General features: G+C 47.5%; 1 protein-coding gene across 4 annotated transcripts in view; it reads left to right on the forward strand.

Annotated features, from left to right (window-relative positions):
• Positions 1-19,678, forward strand: part of sog (short gastrulation) — a 319,699-nt gene that overhangs the window by 256,541 nt on the left and 43,480 nt on the right. For all 4 annotated transcript variants that reach the window (XM_050167443.3, XM_050167430.3, XM_050167438.3 and 1 more), the window contains exon 7: positions 37-178. In XM_050167443.3, the coding sequence (XP_050023400.1) occupies positions 37-178 (142 nt within the window). The remainder of the gene's footprint in view (positions 1-36; positions 179-19,678) is intronic.

The raw sequence follows: 19,678 nt of genomic DNA on the forward strand, positions 1-19,678 counted from the left end.
TGACCTAACCTGTTACAAATATTCGTCTCCGCGCAGGTTTGCGCCGTGTGGAACAAGATACCGAAGGTGTACCGGCGGCTTCTCCAAAAGGAAAAGCTCCACATGGCACTGGTCACCAATGGTCATCCCAACGGGCTGGTGGCAGGCCGGATTGTCCAGTCCACTAGGCTCGAACCAGGTACGCGCTCGCATGTCCTCACAATCGCTGCTGACTGAGTGCAAAGAAAAAAAAAAAAAACCTGCCTAAAGCTGTTGCCATGCCGCCGACCACAACCCTGGACGTTCGCATGATCGACAAGACAACTCCTTCATATAAAGTGCATAACTGTTCGTAACACCGCCAACACTGTTCAGTTTATTCTGTCTTTCTGGTTGAATGAGCGTGGCCATATCACCAGAGCAGCTTCGCCTCATTACCTGGTGGTTCCTCGTGCGGAACACATGGCATGTTCAGGGAATTTCACGACGTGATGGCGTGACAACGCGGTACTAGTGCCAACGGCTTTCTGCATTGTCCTTCCAATGCTACTGCCCCACGGGCACTTTCGCGCACGAGCCCAACTCGATCGAAATGAAACCGAATGCTGACGGAGCGGATCCACGCGCATATTTTCAAGCATTCTCGACTTTGCTTCTTGTAGGACGTCGAGCAGAAACGGAAAGCCCCGTGGAATAGTGATGAGGCGACGGAGCGTTTGTGACCCTTCAGCTGCACGGAAAGGAAAATCGAGTTAACTTCCCATGCATGTGGGTTTGCGGTGGACCCTTGTCTTTTCTTTACGTAAACGAACGTCGTGCCTCAGCGCCCATCGACCAAATGGTGCTAAACAAAAGGAAGCGCTGCTGCTGTCCCCTACGTATGTGGTGAGTGGCCTTCGAGATCAGACCAGGTGCGCTGCCTCGCGCGCCGCTCGATCTCGGGGGCTATGCCTTCGCCAGATTGTTTCACGATTAGGACGTTTGATGGGCGCATGTTCCTTCCAGCAAGTTACTGGTCAAGTAGTGCGCCTGGAGGAGCTCCTCGAAGGACGAAGCTATCTTGGTGTCGCCTGAAAAATTCTTGCAATGGATGTGACGCAGCCTTCAGTGATGAATCTGAAAACTTAAAGAAAGCAGAAAAAGAAAACAGGAAGAAAGCATGCCTCTGTTACATGTTACATGCTACATGTTACAATCATTATCAATTCTGACGACGCTCCAAGCTATCAGCAGGAACGTGGTAATCAGCCCGACATCAGCGCACGCGTGCGGCATCATCTCAATCATACTTAATGGAAATGTATTGTCTTTGCTGCCCATTGTAAATAAGGGACGTGTGCGGGGCCTGAAACGGTTATACATTTTGGCGAATGTTTATGTTATTTCACCAGATGTGTCGCAACAGTGGCAGCCATGACACCAAAAGTTCTTGATTCCTCTGCCTCATTATGAAGAGTTGATCAAACGAAGGAATGGCACCTTTTTCAGGCAAAGTGAAGGTAATTAATCAGTAAGGGAGTCGATGCTAGTTCGCAGCGTAGAACATATTTTTGTGGCAGTAAACACTTGTAAAATTCTTGTGAAATTTCAGCTATCCACGACGGCGTTTAGTCTGCTATTTGGAAGATTGCTTCGAAATGCGCCTATATATAGTTACATTCTGACTCAACCGACCTGCATCAACAGCTTTATTTTTCTCTGTATTTTTTTAATGTCCACGTTAGTAGGTAAGAATACTTAAAAAGAACCGCTCGCGAGCAGCCACGTTGAAAGGAGCGCAGTAAATAAAGAAGAAAAAAAGAAACTGACGGTGGAGAAATAGGGAGGTGGGAACAGGCAGGTGATTAATTCCAGCAGCTCAGAGCCGCGCACATGCTCTTCGGCCATCGGCGCCGCTCGTTCGCGCAGCAGAACACCGGAGCCTGCGCGTATGCGTCGTCGGGAGCGGCTGGAAATGCGTCGCGCGATGGGCGGCACTCCGAATGACTCCGTCGCGCGCATAATATATTTGTCGTGTTTTACATGCACGGGTCGTATTACGGGAATCCGGCGCATTACGCCTTTTTTCCCCCGCCGGCGCCGGCACGGCACGCGAATCTCTCTCTCTCTCTCTCTCTCTCTCTCTCTCTCTCTCTCTCAGCGACACCCCACTTACGCTCCGGCGAACCGCTAGGGGGTGCCACGTACGGCAGCTCTCATTAAATTGGAATTCCCGTCCGTTCGTCGGGAAGCGCTCGCGCTTTTCCTCGGCGCTGCCTTTACGTACCCAGTCCCACCCCGACTTTCTTATTCTCTTTGCCCATTTTTGTGTCACTCTGGTGGCCGTATACTGCCATGCGTAGTTTTTCTTTCTTTTTTTTTGCCATTGCACGTAGATTAGCCAGTCGCGTATTAGCAGCTGCGCAATACTGTACCTTGTTTTCCTTTCCCGTCTAGTTGGGGAAGGTAACAGATAAGAGAGAAAGAAGGCGCGCGAAAGAAAGATACGTATGGAAAGAATAACATCGGCTAGGCTATAGCGATACGGCTAATGTGAATGCGTGCCAGCATGTTTTATTAGTCCGTGTGGTATACATTCGCGTGGAAGCCGCCTGAAAGCACCCATATGTTTGCAGGATATTTTTTCTCTTTATCATTCTATCTTACTATCTCTCTGTTTTCTTTTATCAATAAACACTTGTTGTTGCCCACCACAACGAAGAACGGTGCTGTTAATTTTAGAGCGCAGTGAGCCCTCCGAGCTCAAAAATTTCTAAGGATGGCAGCGTGTTTCATGCTCGCAATGCCCTTGTGGTTTTAGGTCCTTAGCATCACGCTATAGGGGAAATGCTTTGCGGAAGGGTACAGCGCATTTATTAGTGTGCGGCTATACCGCATAAAAATGTTTCTTATACGTCTTTGCAGCTATGTGATATGATCACATAATTAACAGAAAGAGAGAGAGATTCAGACTTTTTGTGATGAGCTGGAACTGTTAGCCTGGATGATCGCATGGCAAGAAACTCATGTTGTTCGGTGAGACGCACACAAGCGGAATGCGCACTCCCAGACAAACACGAGCACAATAAGACTATTCACGAAGTTTTACTACAGACGTATAGAACTTGGAAACACAAGCAGCGCCTTCGCAGTGCGCAGGTGCTGCTTCCCCACGGGTCGTAAATGCACCGCAGTTCTAAGCTAGAGTTTAGATGCAAGTGTAGTACGGCCTTCAGAAATTGCCCCTCTGACGAGTCGGCAGCAGTCACTCACACAGAATACGCTGTGAGCTTTAAGGAAAAATACGTGCGCACACCGAGCACATTTGGCGAATCCGTCCAGCGAATTTCACATTTAGAATATTTCGCGTATGCACTACTTATTTGTACGGCGTGAACACAAACGTGCAGCCGTAGAACAACAAGCAACCGAAGAAAACGGTGGAGGCAGAAAAGTGGGCGTCAGTTTCTGGAGCGTGGTGCGTTTGTCATAAGAAAGCAGCGCAGCGCGTTAATGATAAATTTCAATGTTTGCTTTCATAAGCACCGCCACTTTCGACGCCCGTGGAAGCACACACGCACGCACAAGCATACACACGCACAAACAAAGCGATAATTTCCATGCGGGCGCAAACCTGTTCGTTGCCATCGGAATCTTCTATGAAATGAACTTGAGTTCTTTCATTTCGAAGTTTTCGGCAGCACAAACTTGTCCTTATACGGCGCTTAGATTCTTCAAGCCGCCCCTAATCTGTTACGTGCGCCCGCGTGCGCGTGTGTACGACAGGCGATAATTAAACAAATGCGCGCGAAAATTGAAATAACGGATTTGCATATTTTTCCCCGAATGTCGTGCTTCCGAGCTCGCGATATTGTTCCTTTCGTTTTTAATCTGCTAGGTTATGGATAAGCCAAAGTAGTGACTTTGAGGAAGCTTGAGAACTGCCAGGCCCCATAGTTGCGGCTGCATGAGCTGGATATCATTGCCGGCGTCTCGGGAGTTAGTCCGAAAGCGTGTAGCCTGTTTCGTTCCGTTGTTATTATCAAGTGACGCCTTGCTTTGGACAGGCCCTGGGACAAAGACTCTTCGCGAAAGTGCATTTATGTAGAGGTGTGAAACTGAACAGGGATCAAGTTGAAGACCGTGAACGACGGATTGTGAAGCACAAATCCTTTAAGTCGCTGTTGCAGTATTTGCATGAAACGGGCCTGTATGCTTACATTTAATTTCGTAGTGACCTCATGCCGCGTGGAAACCCAAGCGAAAAACAAATAAAGAGGAAAGCGGGAGTTTCCGGAGCGCTCTTATTATTGAATCACGTTTCTCAGTTTCATTTATCTTAATAAGTCAATAAGTTTATGCATTCAGTTGCTTTCTGCGCGGGATCGCTGTACCTGATGCCGCACGATAGCAGTTTTGTTTCCTTGTGAGAAGCTCAAGAAAATGAATTTATTTGCTGGAGGGCGTTTAAAATTCACATTTGCACGTCGCAAAATAACTTTGCTGCTTAAGCCATGAGAGCTTAAAAGTAAGAAGCGCGCCTGGCTGGCATTAGAGCGCTAATCTAGATTGTGCGACAAAGTAAATGGGAATAATCACATTGTTTCAATGGTTGTGAGGCGGATGTAACTAATAAAGACCTTGACTAGCAAGTCCACAAGTAGCACGAGTCGCATGATAATCATTTACACCTACGGAGTACTCTTTAGGTACAGCAGCGAACTTGCAACGATGAAATCGCTGCGGTGCCTAAAATATTGCATTGTTCTGCGTTGTTTCTCACGCTTCCATTTCAAGCACTTTAATTAACCGGAATGATGAACAATTACCGCGTGTAGTGCGGAGATGCAGGATCTCTGCTCTTCTGTTTTCTTTTATGTATTTGCTTTCCTGCTGAAAAATAAGTTTTCCTCTTTAAAACGTCAGCACAATGCAGGGGCATAGCTTGCACAAGTATGCCCATTTCTGAAAGGAGCAAGTTTTCGCGACGTTCTATTTTTCTGCTTCTTCTCACCGGTCGGGAGTAGCCAAGCGAGCTGTGTCCTCGTTAAATTTTCTGTTTCTTTTATCTCTCTCCACATAGAAAGTTGCTGATAAAATCCTTACATCATTACACCCCACATAGTCACACAGGGTGCGTATCATCGGGACACCTGGACACGCCTCTTTCATTCGTAACGAACGCGCTAATGCGATAGCCCGAGAGCTCGCCAGCCCAGTGCCATTGGAAGAGCTGTCCGATCCCGAAAACGCACCGACAGAACCACTGAACTGCGCTGAAACACCACAACATTACAGATATAGCAGGAGACACTTGCACCCATCACATAATTGCCTTAACCGAGAAGATGCCGTTGCGTGACGACAGCTGCAAACTAATTCATTCCCTTTTATCTTCACGTCTTCCATTTTACACAATAGCCCTCATACTGTCCCTACCGCGGAGCAAATCCCACAGTATATCACTGCACCTGGGAATGCCCACACCTTTCGGGTCACTGCCCCATTCATTCACCTTACTCCTGGGAGACTGCGCTGACCAGATTAGACCCGCAAGAGCAGCGACGGCTGATTCGGCGGGTACCCGAAGTGGCGCGAGCCAATGGGGCCCTGAACTAAGGGCTCCACTCTACGAGGGAGTCTCCCCACCTCATTAGAAACAAATGTTTTCTATATCTCTCTCGCTGACAGATGCCTCCAAGTGACCGTTCATATAAAGGGGGCGGGAGTGCGGGGTGGCGTGCATGCTTATGATGTAACGAGGGGACAACGAGCCGCTGCGAACGTCGGAATTGTCAGCGTTAAAAATTTTAAAAACGAGTTAACCACGATTGTTTACTCCGCTGCAAGCTATACCTTCAATTCTTAGTGAAGTTCTTCCCGATCCCTTGCATTATGGCCAACGCAGTTTGCGTACCAAGTGGCGTCTGTGTCACGGACAGGCTATAGCCTGTCCGTGACACAGACGCCACTCGGTATACTATAGTATTGCGCCGTAATAGTAGGAGTGCCCCGAATCCGGTATACGCGGCTTATATTTGTATTAAGCTGCGTGCAAGATCCAGAAAGGAATAGGACGAAAGGAGGTGTACGGGGCTAGCCTCGGGCATAAACAAAGCGGCCCAGTTCTCTCAACAGGCCGTCGCCGCCGCCTACGTTTCGTTTCAGTTTGCGTCGACGTCACCCTATCTATTGCGCAGAGAGTTACACCACCGGGCATTATTGCGCTTAGCCGCCCGGCTGTAGACTTACGTCGCCACTTCGTCGGACCTTGCCGCTGTGATGCGCCGTCAACAGAGTATCACTCTTAACACCCGTAAATGGTATTGCTCATTCCTTGTCACGCCAAGCAAGTGGGCAACAAGCGACGGTAAGGCTGGGAGCTGCTGCAAAAAACAGCCCGTCGCCAGACGCTCATCAACATCCGCCGCCGCCAACGTCCTCCGCCGTTGTTTCAGGCGAGCAGCGTTTCAATTGTGCGTCTCGGCCGCCGGGACACGCACACGAGGCGTGCATCCTCTTCACGCGCGTTAGAGCGGTCGTTCGGTGCAACCGGAGGGGCGGCAAAACACTGCACTGCGTCTCACAAATTCAGTGCAGTGGAGCGAAAGCTACACGCATCGCGTCAGCCAATTAGAAACGAGAAACAGAAGTGACCCTCGCCGCGCCACACCGACTAGAGAGTTTTAGCGCGCCCGGTGTTCCTGTAAACGCAAGCCGACTGGACGTTTTACTGCATACTGCCGGTATGATGCAGCCACCTGGTGGCGCAGAGCTATGTGAGACAAACGCTGAGCTAATAATGCAGTAACCAAGCGCATCATACTTCGCTCCTGATATAAATTTTCAGAGGAGGCGTAATCTTGTTGCCGCCGAAAATTTGCACCAGCAGAAAAGTAATATAGACTTGGTTACTGTAATACTAGCTGTGCCTGCCTGGCTGAGCTCTTCACCGCCAGGTGGCTGCACCGTGCAGTACGTTCACGTTTGCGCCTCCGCTCATCACCGAAAACGTCCAGTTCGCTTGGCGTTAACGGATTGCCGGATGCGTCAAAACTCTCTAATGGCGAGTTTTTGTAGACCTCTAACGGTTTACGGATTACCGGGTTATGTGAGCGGTACACGGCGGTAGCAAACCTAGCAGCGACATCTTGCGACCCCCTGCCCAATAGCGATACGTTTGAAATATTCTTACGCTGCTTGAGTGCCCTCGTCGAAGAAAAAAAATCACGAAAGGACAGAACTTTAAAACTATTATGCCGCTGCCAACGTTTTGCGCCAGCAGTTGAGTAATAAAAGTGGCAGTTTCGCCCGAAAGGCGACGCATCGCTTGCTATAGCAAATTAGTAGACAGTTTTACGAAGTGAGGATAGTAGTTTTATTGGCCGTATAGATTCGAAAACATTCGCTTACTAATTGAATTAACAAGCACGGTGTCAGCGCGCACAGGCAAACATAAGCACATCACAATCGATGATCTAGGACACTCGAGGACAGCGCGGCAGCAGCAGCGATCCGAAGAGACCTTCATTCTATATACCGCTTCAACGCAAACAGCGGCGAGGAAACAACGCGCAGAAAGGTACGAGCCGTCTGAAGATCGCTTTCAAGATGGGGCGCATGGTCGCGTGCGCCGCCGCGCAAAGTACACATTCCTGGCGAAGTAAACCCACCCCCCATCCCCTCCGTCCCGCGCTGCCTCCGCACTTTCCTCTCTTACGCGCGCCAAATTGAGGCGCGATCGTCGGCTCCCCTCGCTTGCTTTCACTCGCACACGCAGCATACGGCGCGCGGCGACGGTGTTATCGCCCTTGGACTTAATAAGGAACATCACGGCGACGGCAAAAACGCGCCTGAATTGTCCATGTAATTGCTATCGCAATTAAATTGTTAGTTCATAGCAGTATCAGCTGTGTGTACTCGCTGGCTAATCTCGGTGTCGCAAGGTGTCGCTATCAGCGTTGTTGTTTCCGACGCCTCTCTTGTAACTCTTTATTTTGCAAACGCGGTAATGTGTTTCTATTTCACTTCGGCCGTGGGCCGACCCGCGGCCGAATCGAAGAAGGTGTTAAACACTCCCCATACATGAACCGATCCCAAACACAATGCAATGTCAGGCCGACCCGCGGCGGAGGTGAAGCAGGCTTAAAGTACTCTCCATAGGTTAGCCGATCTCGAAGGCAGTGAAATGCCGGGTCGACCCGGGGCGGAGGTGCAGTTCGCCATTAAAATCCCCCACACACACACGTTCGCTGTCATCCTTCTTCACAGAGTTGAAGCGCACCGATTTTTCTGGCTTCACTTAAGTTATAGTACAAAACACAGTGGGAGGACCGCCCTATACTTCTCTGGAACACGCAGCGCGTTCTGTTTACTGATTGCATGACGCCAGCTTTGTAGACAAGCTTCATGCTTCTAAACAATACAAAACAACTACAACGCGCGCGATCATATACCCGCCACGGCGGCCGAATTTCAATGCGGGCGAAATGCAAGAACGCCCGCTTGCCGTTGTTGGGACCCTTGGTTGCGCATCGCAGGGCTGTCATACATTTGTTGCGACTTGGTGTCCGAGCGCCCATTACGCTTTCGAGGCTCAGGATGTGCCAGGGGCCGGGAGATCGAGAGGTCTGGGGCGACGTCCGAGAGACGAGAAAAAAGGGTTCGTTTACAAATTTACGTGATGGTGGCTTACATGCACGAGCACGAGTAAGAGCAAAGGTAAGAGCCTGAGCTCACGTACGAGTAGGAGCAGAACCCTAAAGCCAAAACCATGAACATCCACTTTCTAAGCCCTTTCTTTTTTCCCCTTTCTGTCGGGGAAATTTTGTTCTTCTTTTCGGCTAATCACAATCGTTGAAACATTCACAAAATTCCGCCCATGATGTCGCACCCCTTCCTCCGGACTCAGCCTCCAGTGTTGCACTGTGGCCCCCGCATACGAGGCAACGATGTGGTGAACTGAGAGTTTGATATCGAAGTCGTTCCCGTGGAAATCCTCGACGTTGGCTCCTTTATCAATTAGTGGGCCATTAGTAATGGCCCGCAGGTCAGGTTCAGGTTCAGGTAGAGCGGTCTTGAAGGCAGTTATCGCTTCCACCAAGGGCGGCGGCTGTTGTCGCCTCGAAGTGAGCTCCTTTGTTTGTGTGTCACAGTCCATGTCGGGTTCAGGCGGGCGCCTGTCTCGCCCGTCAGCTCAGGTGACGATGATTTAGTCGCCAGCTGCCGGGTTCTGAGAAAATGACGATGCAGCGCGAAGGGCCTTTCATAGCTGCGCACTCACCGGTGAAGCATTAATCGTCGAGCAGGGATGCTGCGCATAACAATTCTAAACACCGTGCGTTGGGTTAAAGAATCCCTGATTGCAAAATATAATCCGGAGTCCCACTACTACGGCGCACGTATCAATCGTACCGTGGTTTTGGCACGTAAAAGCCCGACAAGTTTTTTTGTTGTTGTAAAGAAATGCATGGTGTCGCTGGTTCAGAACACAGGAGATACATTATTTCTATTTATTGTCGAGTCACTTCAACTCGTGGCCGCAATAATCTGCGGCTTTGGCAGTTTTTGTATGGGAACCTGCGGAAGATTTTAAAAAGAAAAAAGCTCGGGACCAATAGAATCACGCGAGTATTGGCAGAATCCTTACGTTCGCGGTATGCAAGGGTAGGCAGCTATCCGTGTGACGTCATGGCCTTTAGCAGCTCTTTATAAGCTTCCCTGCATTGCATGGTGCCAGTAAGACGGAGTACGCACATAGTACAGCGGTTCGTCCTGGCCTCCCGCGGTGCGAGACAAACAACGGGGTCGCGCTGTGCCCACGCTGGCTGCGAAGAGACAGCGCACAATGTGGTCGCGTAGACTCTGCCAAAGGCAAGCGCACGCCAGCGCACGCAAGGGTAAACACACCGCTTGGCCAACGGCATTGAGACTGGCGCCGGCGCGGCTCGAGGATAGGTGCCGGGCGTAACGGCCTACGAGACCTTACCGTATAGGCTTCGCTTCATTCACTCGAGCCGAGAAGCGTACATTTATGGACGTGCACTTGTAGTACATATGCACTCCCTGCCTTTTGGTGAAGCTGCGTAGTATGGTCAAGGATAACAGGCGTTATCAGGGTGTTGTTATGTTTGTACAGCAAAGTACAGAGCAAGAACAGAAAGGGAAGGCCGAATTCGGAAGCTACTGGTGCGTTGAAGTTTAGAGAAATTTATGACGCGACTATGGCGAACGCCATAAATCGTTTTTAGCAGCTTTTTCTTGCTTCGTTGGAAAACGGATACCCGCTTAGTCGATTTGAAGCAACGTCGGATACATTACTGCTGAATTGATTAAATTTTGTTTAATATTTACTGAAGTATGCTACCTTGCCCTTTTCTACAAACCAGGCACTGGCATCAGTGGAGCTGTAATATTTTGTCGTAAACCGGCCATTGTGTAGGATAGTGTAATAGCAAAATTGGGCAAGTTAGCGACGCCCTTAATAGTTAACCACGGCGGCTGACGCTCGCCATATTGCAAATCGCAGATAGGGAAGAGGGGTGTTCGACTGCATTGATGGAGTGCGGGCCTCCCTTACGCTGCCATATGTGAACATACCTGGTGCGAGCTATAAACGAGCTACAAAATGAGTTAAGATGCACAAGGCTCCGTTTTATCTCTTGCTTGCAACGGGTACGGCAGGGTGTGCGCGGTGTGCGGACAAATTATTGTTATTTTCTTTCTTGTCAAAGAAATATGAGAAAGATAAGGAAAATGAGAAACAGAGAAAAACAGGTAACAGGGCTCACACTCGCATGTTTCAGGGTTCCTCGATCGTTCCGGCTCGGGCGATCATATGCAGGCTCTAAGGATCCCGGTGGCGCTCTCGTCGTCTGATGAACGCGGTTCCTTCTCCGTGACGGCGATTCGGGTCTAAGTATAGGAGACTAAAGTGCTGTCTCGTGGTTAACGGTCCTCGCCGACACGACTTTCCGCTTTGATTAGGTCGTCGTCATGTTGCGAGCTAATGCGTGTCGCGTCCCCCTCGGCAACAGACAATAGGCGAGTGCTGTGTCGAGCTTTTTTCCTATGCTAGGATCAAAAAAGAAACATTCGTGGTTGTTGATACAGTGAGACAAGTAGGACATCTCGTAGCAGACCGGGAGAGAGGAAGCAAGAAGGGCGGGTAATGGCTCAAATAAGGTAACCTGCTTAAGCTTAATCTCCTTACTCGCGTTATTAAGGTTCCGGCGGTCTACGTAGCTTCACGACAGACTAATGACGCCCCCTACCGCTTTGTAGTGTACGCGTTTTGTTCGTGCTTGTCTCTCTTTCTTTCTATCTCTCCCTTCTGCTGCGTTTCTCTTTTTATCCCCCTTAACCCTTCCCCCTGCGCAGGGTAGCCAACCGGAACTACCTCTGGTTAACCTCCCTGCCTTTCTATACATTATTTCTCTCTCTCTCTCTCTCTCTCTCATCCTGCATGGTAGTCTGGCACTCGGTGTGGAAATGGAAGGTATTGGTCGCGTTTCTCGGTGCATTATGGTCTGCGTAGCTGTTCGTTTTGCTTCGCGCTGCATTCAGGCCATAATATAGACGATGACAATTAACCTGAACGAGTAGTAATTATAAAATGAAAAATCACAACGCAGCTTTCAAGCCTATTTTTAGAATGTGTGGCTCATGACGACAGGGATAGAGAGGGAAGGTACTTCGATTGGACCCATGTTTTGTGCACAAGAGAATTGGGATAAATTTTGGTGTGACAGGACGGTTCAGTCACTTAGTGGTTATGTTTGCTTCGAGTAATGATCGTTAGCAACCCCTAGAAAGAAGTTCTGTCGCTAGAGTAGGTGTTTACTCAAGATCTATTCTACGAGAGGGGCCTAGACGAAATCTGTTGAGAAGCTTAATTCCGACATATAATTAGAAGCGGGAACAATGTTGATTCTATACGAGGTCAATGTCATCTCGATGTAGAAGTAAGTATTCAGCAATAATACATTAGCCGATCTTGAGGAGAGCATGTCGGTACGGTTCATCGAACAAAAAATGAAAGGATATCACGGTATATCATGCGGAGTTACATGTTCTTAAGAAATTAAGGTATACGATATCACGTTAATGAAAACTTACTAACGACATAAAATGTTGTGAAGCCAGCCATGAAAGAATGTGCCTTCGTTTTTGTTTTTTCCTTCGATATACTTTGCCACGTTATCCGCGTATCCTCCTTGAGCGGCTAAATACAGTACCGCCGTGCCTATATGTGTCTCGCAAGAGGGCGAATAGGCGCGTGCAAGGGTGCTTTGGCGGGAGCGGAGGCACCATGCACCCTCTCAAGCAACACAGCGTGACAGCTGATCGAGTGGGCGTGACGAAAGCGCCTCGAGGCAGGGTCATAGAAATTGGCGGTGGGCGAGAGAAAGAGAGGAAGGCAAATTTAAAGGAAGGAAAGAGAAGAAGGCAAGGAAATAGAGGTAATTAGCGCTACAGCAGCCGATCAAGGCGCTGTATAGAGCTTCCGACGTTCATGCGACGCACAAACATATATTAGTAGAGATTTCCCGGGTCTCATCGCACGAAATATGACCTCGCGCATTGTGTGTGCACCGCCCCTTTATCATCATTTTATTCCCTACACGAACGCAACACACCTGCACTTTCGTTAGCGAATGAATTTTTCCCACGCCTTTATCTTATCTTTGCCTCCGCTTTACTCTCGGCTCAGCCATCATCACGGCCGTTGCCGTCGTGATCGTCACCATTGTCATAATAATAATTATAATGATCACTATCCTATATTTATGTTCACTGCAGTACGAAGGCTTCCCCAATCGATCTACACTTACCCATGTGCTGCACCGCGTTGTCTTATGCCGTGCTTCCTGAAGAGAGAGGGACGGTGTGTGAGCCGTCGTGATTAACAAGTCTTCGCTGTTGGCCGTGTGTGAGCCATGCGCCACAGTTGGCTTACAGCCACTGCAAGCCAGGGCAGCCCTGTTTCCCTCCGCCTTCGGAGCCAAGCTTCGTCGCGTGAAGCTGGTTTTGTTGCATCCACCACAGACAAGGGCGGAGACTACAAAGACACCGCTCGCGGAACGGACGAGGGGGGTAACTAGGGCCTGTGTGTGTCGAGCCAGCTTCATTGTTCAAAAAAACGTAATGAGGATGATAAAGGGGCTGTGCGCATAGAACGCGCGAGGTCGTACCGCGAGCCATGAGTCCGGATTGTCTCTACAAAAATAGATTCACGCATTCTGTGTGTTTTCTTTTTCTTTTGTTCCATGGGCAGGAACACGTAGCGTGTTTTACTGGATACTCTATGCGGCATGGATATAGCATACAACGTTTACATATTGCGTGTAGTCAGTCGATATATATGTACAACAGATAATCAGTAGTCTATGAAATTAATATGCGTCGAAAAAAGGCAAATTTAACTCAACTTGGGTCCCAAATTTCGGCCACCAGTTAGATAAATCGGTGTGATTGGAAAGTTTACGTGCAAAATGTTTTTGAGGTTCGTGCGCTATATCTTAATTGGAGATCTCTACGAGGAGGAGAAGAGGAAGTGTTCTTGGCTATATGTCGACGTCTGACCAATTCTCCTCGTGGGTACGAGCCATTTGTGCAGTTAAGAAATCAACATCAAAATCAAAGACACCTTGGCTACAAATTTCTGGCATCACTGTGTCGTTTGCCAGCTCAACACCGGCGAAAGAACAACGCCGTCTTCCCGTGCTCGTTCCAGCGGAAGTGCCTCTGGCAGTGGCCAAGGACGATCCCTGGCAGCGCTATCTCGGATTAACGGCGTCTGCATTTCTTTACGGCCCGCCAGTTGGACACGGCGTCTCAAGCACTTACGTTATAGGAGGGCCTCGTGGCTGGCAGGCTTGTGTTATGCATCGGACTAACTTAAGGAAACCGAGCAGCGACTGAAAACAAGCAGCAGCCCACTCGGTCTGTGGGCGGCTTCTTCAAGCATGCACGCCTGAGAACAACAGACGTTAGAGGCGCCAGCAGTAAGAGAAAGATGGCGCGCGCTGTGTTCATTTGTTGTTTCTGCTTGTTTCACGTTCTCTTTTGCTACACCTGTACCTTTTTTCTCTATTCGTTTGCATTTTAAATATATATGAAATATGGTTGCAAGACTAATAAGAAACAGGGTTCGAGTGAATCGTTCTAAGAGGCCTTTCGTATTTTCTATGTGGTTTTTCTTGCCATTTTATTTTTGTTTACTCCGCTAGCTTTCCCTTCGCCCGTGGTAACTGCACGCAGTGTACGTTGCTTTATGTATGCCAAGACATATCGTGGTGAACGTGGACGAATACTGCGTCATATTTTCTGGGTTTCCCGCTTTGCGCTAGCGTGACGTTACATGCGAACTGCACGAGCGTATCTCCATTGTTTTTATGTTTTTCTTGGTTTTCGGTATTTGTACACCCAGTACTTTCCTGCACAAAAACGAAACAGAGCGTAAACAAATTTGCAGGTTTCATGTCTTATTACACAGCTCTCCCTTTACTTCTGCTTAAGGAGTTTTTTTCTTCGCTTATTTTTCTTTCCTGGGTGAAGTCATCCAGAAAACTGCTACGGGGCTGCCTTCAGTGTCACGAAAGGTGCTAGAGAGAAAATGAAACGAAAGGTAGGGAGGCTAATGAAACATGCGTGCGGTTCGCTACCCTACGCAGGAGGAAAGGTATTAGGGGCTTAATAATAACAACAACAACAACAAAAAAGAATATAGAGAGACAAACGGTGGCTTGATGACTAAATAAAGAGTAAGTCATCATAATGGCTAAATGTATAATATTTGTAGAACAAGGTGCATAGAGCTAAGAGAACGCCATAATTACTCTTTCATAGTCATGATTCTAGAGCCTGACTCGCTATAGTTGCCTCTTCTTGCGACTAGATAGACGCATTAGTAAAATAAATCAATGTATGAACACTTTCAATTAGAAGTAACTTACTTAGGTTATCTCTTTTATTTGGCCTGTCATATCGGGCCTTGTCCTTGCAGGCGCCTAGTTTTGCTTGAAGTGCTTAGACAGAGCTGCTGCTTTCGAGGTGTCGTTCTATTCAGAAAGTGTCCGAATTATGTGGTTCGCGCATTCGGGACGAACAAAGATGGACGCTATTGGCGATCAAAAGATGACGTCACGTTCGTTTTCACTTTTTTTATATGTTGTGCTCGGGCCGTTCTTTCGTGTTCTTTTTATCGCACATTTATATTTTCTATGTGTGCAGTATCTCTTTCAGCATCTGGTCATAGAAACCACAGCATTGAATGAAGAGGCGGCGCAAGCTCAAAATGAACCACAGCATTTCCTCGCATGGCACAAAATTTGCCGTCCTTAGAACCATGGGCCTGCATTCACAAAAATTATGCGCTCAAGCTAGAATTGTCTGTAAGAGCAAACACTAGCCAATCGCGATGCTGGACATATGCTGGACATATGCTGGACATATGCTAGACATATACTGGACATAAGATGCTGGACTGGACATTGTCAAAAGCAGCCGGCTAATTGCAATATAACGGTTATGAACGAAAAGCTTTGTGCACTTGGTGTCACAACACCTGCTTTGAAGAAGCTTCAGAACGTGGGTTTGTTGACTTCTTTTACTATTTTTTTTAAGCGAAGCTGCCTTTGCCTACTTTGCCGAATTCGTTGTGACTGCCTGGCTGTTGGATCAGTTGATATCGTGGCGGATATATATATATATATATATATATATATATATATATATATATATACATATATAAATGCGAATGAAGTACCAGCCAACTGACTTACATAACCACTGTAAGTTGACGCAGTATGCATATTTCTGTTCTGCGTCGCAAAAAGTAACTACCGGCGTAAAACCTGCTCACATAAAGTCGGCTCACAGGCATCTCCAAAACACCGGAATCTGTAAATGGAATGGTGAAATATATTGAACGGATTATTAAAGTTAATTTATTCTTTTTTATGTATCCAATCAGTAAGTGTCACTGTGTGCCACAATGTGACGGTTCTTGGCAAATCCTCCGGAATAGGCACGTCACACCATGATTCCTACATAAAACCTAAATATACAATGCCGGCTGCGAGATATTTCTGAAGCAGCCCGAGATGTTAATAGAATGCCGTATTATATTTCACAGTTTATTTGATTTACTTTGTTTGCCTTGATTTAGATATTCTGGATGAGACATTGAGAGTGCGCCGCTTTGTGGCTAATTCTATAAAATGATGTTGTCGCACTGTGACACAGGCGGTACAGAATCCCTCAATGTCGCTTGATACGTGTCGTACTTTTCTGTGCATGCACCTGTCATCGCAACCCTTGGCTCAACAAGCATCCTAGATCTAATTTGTGCTTGGGACGTCGCTGTTTATCCATCTCACACTGCGCGTCCACCTTAATTGGGAACTTGAATTTCGGCATATCTTGCGAACGATGCACTGCTTCAAGGTAAAATTGCATGGCAACAAAGTTGTGACATTTGTGGTGGATAAACACACGCATATTGCATGAGATTACACGTTGCATATTGGATGAAAGTAACCGAAACAGTACGCATCGCCGTTGCTTGTAAAGCAGTTATTTAACCGCTTGACCAATCATCCCTTTCACATTGATTCCAACGTGTTCGTTGGTATTGCATATTTTTTTTATTTAGGTTTTCCGCTACACTCCATCTTTCATATGCGTGGTGTCACATAGTATTTAAGGACTGGTCGTCCACTTCCTCGCACGCAAAGCAAACCAATGGCCCCAGCCTCACCCTACTAAATTTCCATAGAGCCAGTGTGTCTCTAGTTTTCTTCGTTTTTCCTTTTTCTAGTTTATTTCTCTGCAAACACCTTCTTATTTTCTAGTCTCACCCTTCGCTTCGCTTTTAATACGGAGCTACAAACGTCTGTATACACCAAAAGAGTTGCTGACACAGCCATACGAAACGAATTGGTGCTACCTTCCTGCGAACAACGTTAAGCGAAATCGCGAAGCGATGACCGAAGAATGAACGCAGAAATCCGAGTTCTCTCGATTTTTTTCAACAAACATCCAGTGCTAGAAAGACCAGGTAAACTTATGCATATATTATGGGAAGTCGTATAGCGTGCCTACGCAGCGTTCGTCACGATCATACACATATAAGAGTCAATAATCGTGCCCTCGTATAGCACGTCACGTTTTCGCACGTCGAGAGTGAAAAACGCACATTACCTCCTCGACTGATGCCCGCCGACGTTGTCGTTCCCGTGGCTAGGGACGGGCCAGCCGCGGATGGCTGCGTTTCGCCGGGAAGCGTGTCTCTGCATTCACCCATTTGTGTACGTCAACATTGATCTACGCAAATGATCACAGTAGCGTTTTGTCGTCTGTTGTTCTTGGTTCTCCGTTCTTTACTGGAACGTGAAGTACGTCTCTCGTGTGACCATCGGGGGCGATGATCAAACGCAGAGAGAAAGTGAGGCAGAGCAAACAGGGAGGAAGATGACAATAGGTAAACGCTTCTATGCAGATACATGGCCGATAAAACAAATGAATTACAATTTGAACAGTAGAACAAGCAGTGTCTCCCTCTTCGTGCGTCTCAATGACTATTAGAACCCAGACTACGGTGCCTCACTGATCCATCAATAAATCTGATTAGAGCCCAGACTCTCTTCAACACAGATTGTATGGAGCCTCATTGATTTATCAGCTGTACTGATTCCAGCCCAGACTGTGGGACAGCATATCGTCTTCATTATTAAAGCTCAAACAGACGAAGAGAAAGGGCGGTAGGGCCGTTAATTGGCCCGTGCCGCAGATGCAAATGCCAATGAGAGTTGTACGTTTGTTAAGCCACAACCCGAAGGGATCGGCTTAATCGTTAAAGTAAACGTATTGAAAAACAAAACCGTTTTCCTTCTTTCTACAACTCCGCTTCTCTCTCCTATTTTCTAATAGTCAATGAAGGCCTCAGCGAAACACGCCAGGTAAGCACAATTTATTGCTAGGCCACCTCAAACATCGGCGCTGTCTCTAGCCAGCAAAAGACTCGAGAGTTGATGCTAGAGCACCGCGTACCGCAGTCCCGCTCAAGCTTTGTCCGCGTGGAAAAATTATGAACGTCGACAACATCCGAACTCGGTGTCTACTCGAGATATAAAGCAGTCAAAAGACGAAGAACAGAGGAGAGACGCGGCATACACAACGACAACTCCATAAAAACCGTTACAATACGTGTGTTGTACGAAATGCCGCTGAAATGTTTACATCGGCCAAAGAGGGCGGTGTATCATTGAGAGGCTGCGATAGGACCACAACCCTTTGAACACTTCTGAAGGAGTAAATCTGCCTACCCATTGTCGGGAATGCGGCTGTGTCCCGCTTTTTTTCCAATGTTGAAATTCTTTGTAGAGGCAGGGGCAAGGAGGAGCGTAAAATTCTGGAAGCATATCACACCGGTATGCAAGGGGATAGTTGCGTCAGTACAACTACTATCTCACTGAAGCAGAAGGAACTAAGTTTCCTATCGCACCGCCGCTAGCTACTTGGTATATCTTGCAATCAACGTTGAGTTGTGCGTGATACGGCTCTTCAGCTGCGCATGCTCACCTGGTTTTATTGGGAGACGGGCTTTTTTCAATAAAGCGAACTCGTTAGTCCAGTAGTTGTGTGTGTCACGTCTCTCCTCTGTTCTTCCTCTTTTGACTGGTTTATATATCGAGAACATGTACCAAGTGACCCGGATCGCAACTCTTCGGTGTCTACCAGACGACGTTCTCCGAATTCGTTATTCGCATGCATACCGGGCCTCTACGGCGCACACTGTAGTAGTAGTCATTCCACACCACGCGGGCTTTTCTCAGCACTCAAAAACAAGATAGGTAAGATCAAAAAGCGCTTCCCACTGTAGCATGCATATATATATATATATATATATATATATATATATATATATATATATATATTCAAATTTTTCGCCTCTTTCCTATGGACATGTCGAGGCTATTGCGGTGTTTACACTACATAGAAGGCATAGATAGTGTAGGCTAGTTTCAAATCTGATTATAACCGACAACTTGCCGAACAGATGAAATACTTTGTTACCTCTTTTATCATTAGAAAAGCACTAAATAATATTGGGATTTAATTAACACGCAATCTGACGTGTCTTCTCGTAGGTTTCTTCGCGCTATACTGTCGCTGTCCTGGTTTTCTTATTGTTAAGGATTGATTGCGAAGAATTGCTTGCAGCCCTTTTGTAAGGGAAGAATAAGTATTCACGACGCAGTTCATTTGCTCTGTTTGTGTAACTGGGAGTGCACTTACTCTACTCGAGTTGTAGCAGAACTCCTCTCAAGGGAGTCAGGAAGTTATATTGCGTCAAGGGGAGTCACGAGCACTCCTTTCTTGCACGCACAAGCACACAAGAAAGCGCTTCCCTCTGTGTGCACTTTGTAATGAAACAATCGCGCACCTTCTTTGTGAGTGCTCTCGTTTCAACCCGCAAAGAGCAGTCCTCTCAGCCACCCTAGACAAACTGAACAAGCGCCCACTGACAGAAAACAAGATCCTTGGATACTGGCCTACGCGAACATCAGCGTGATCGGCTATGAAGGCGCTGCTGCGGTATTTAAAAGACACTGGACTTTCTGACAGATTGTGACTTCACTGTGTGAAGTAGGATTGTACGGTGCACTGCATAACACTAGGAACGCCTTTGCGGGCTACGTGACAGTGCCCACAG

The sequence above is a fragment of the Dermacentor andersoni genome, chromosome 3 (assembly GCF_023375885.2).
Source record: "Dermacentor andersoni chromosome 3, qqDerAnde1_hic_scaffold, whole genome shotgun sequence".
In the NCBI taxonomy this organism is placed as follows: domain Eukaryota; kingdom Metazoa; phylum Arthropoda; class Arachnida; order Ixodida; family Ixodidae; genus Dermacentor; species Dermacentor andersoni.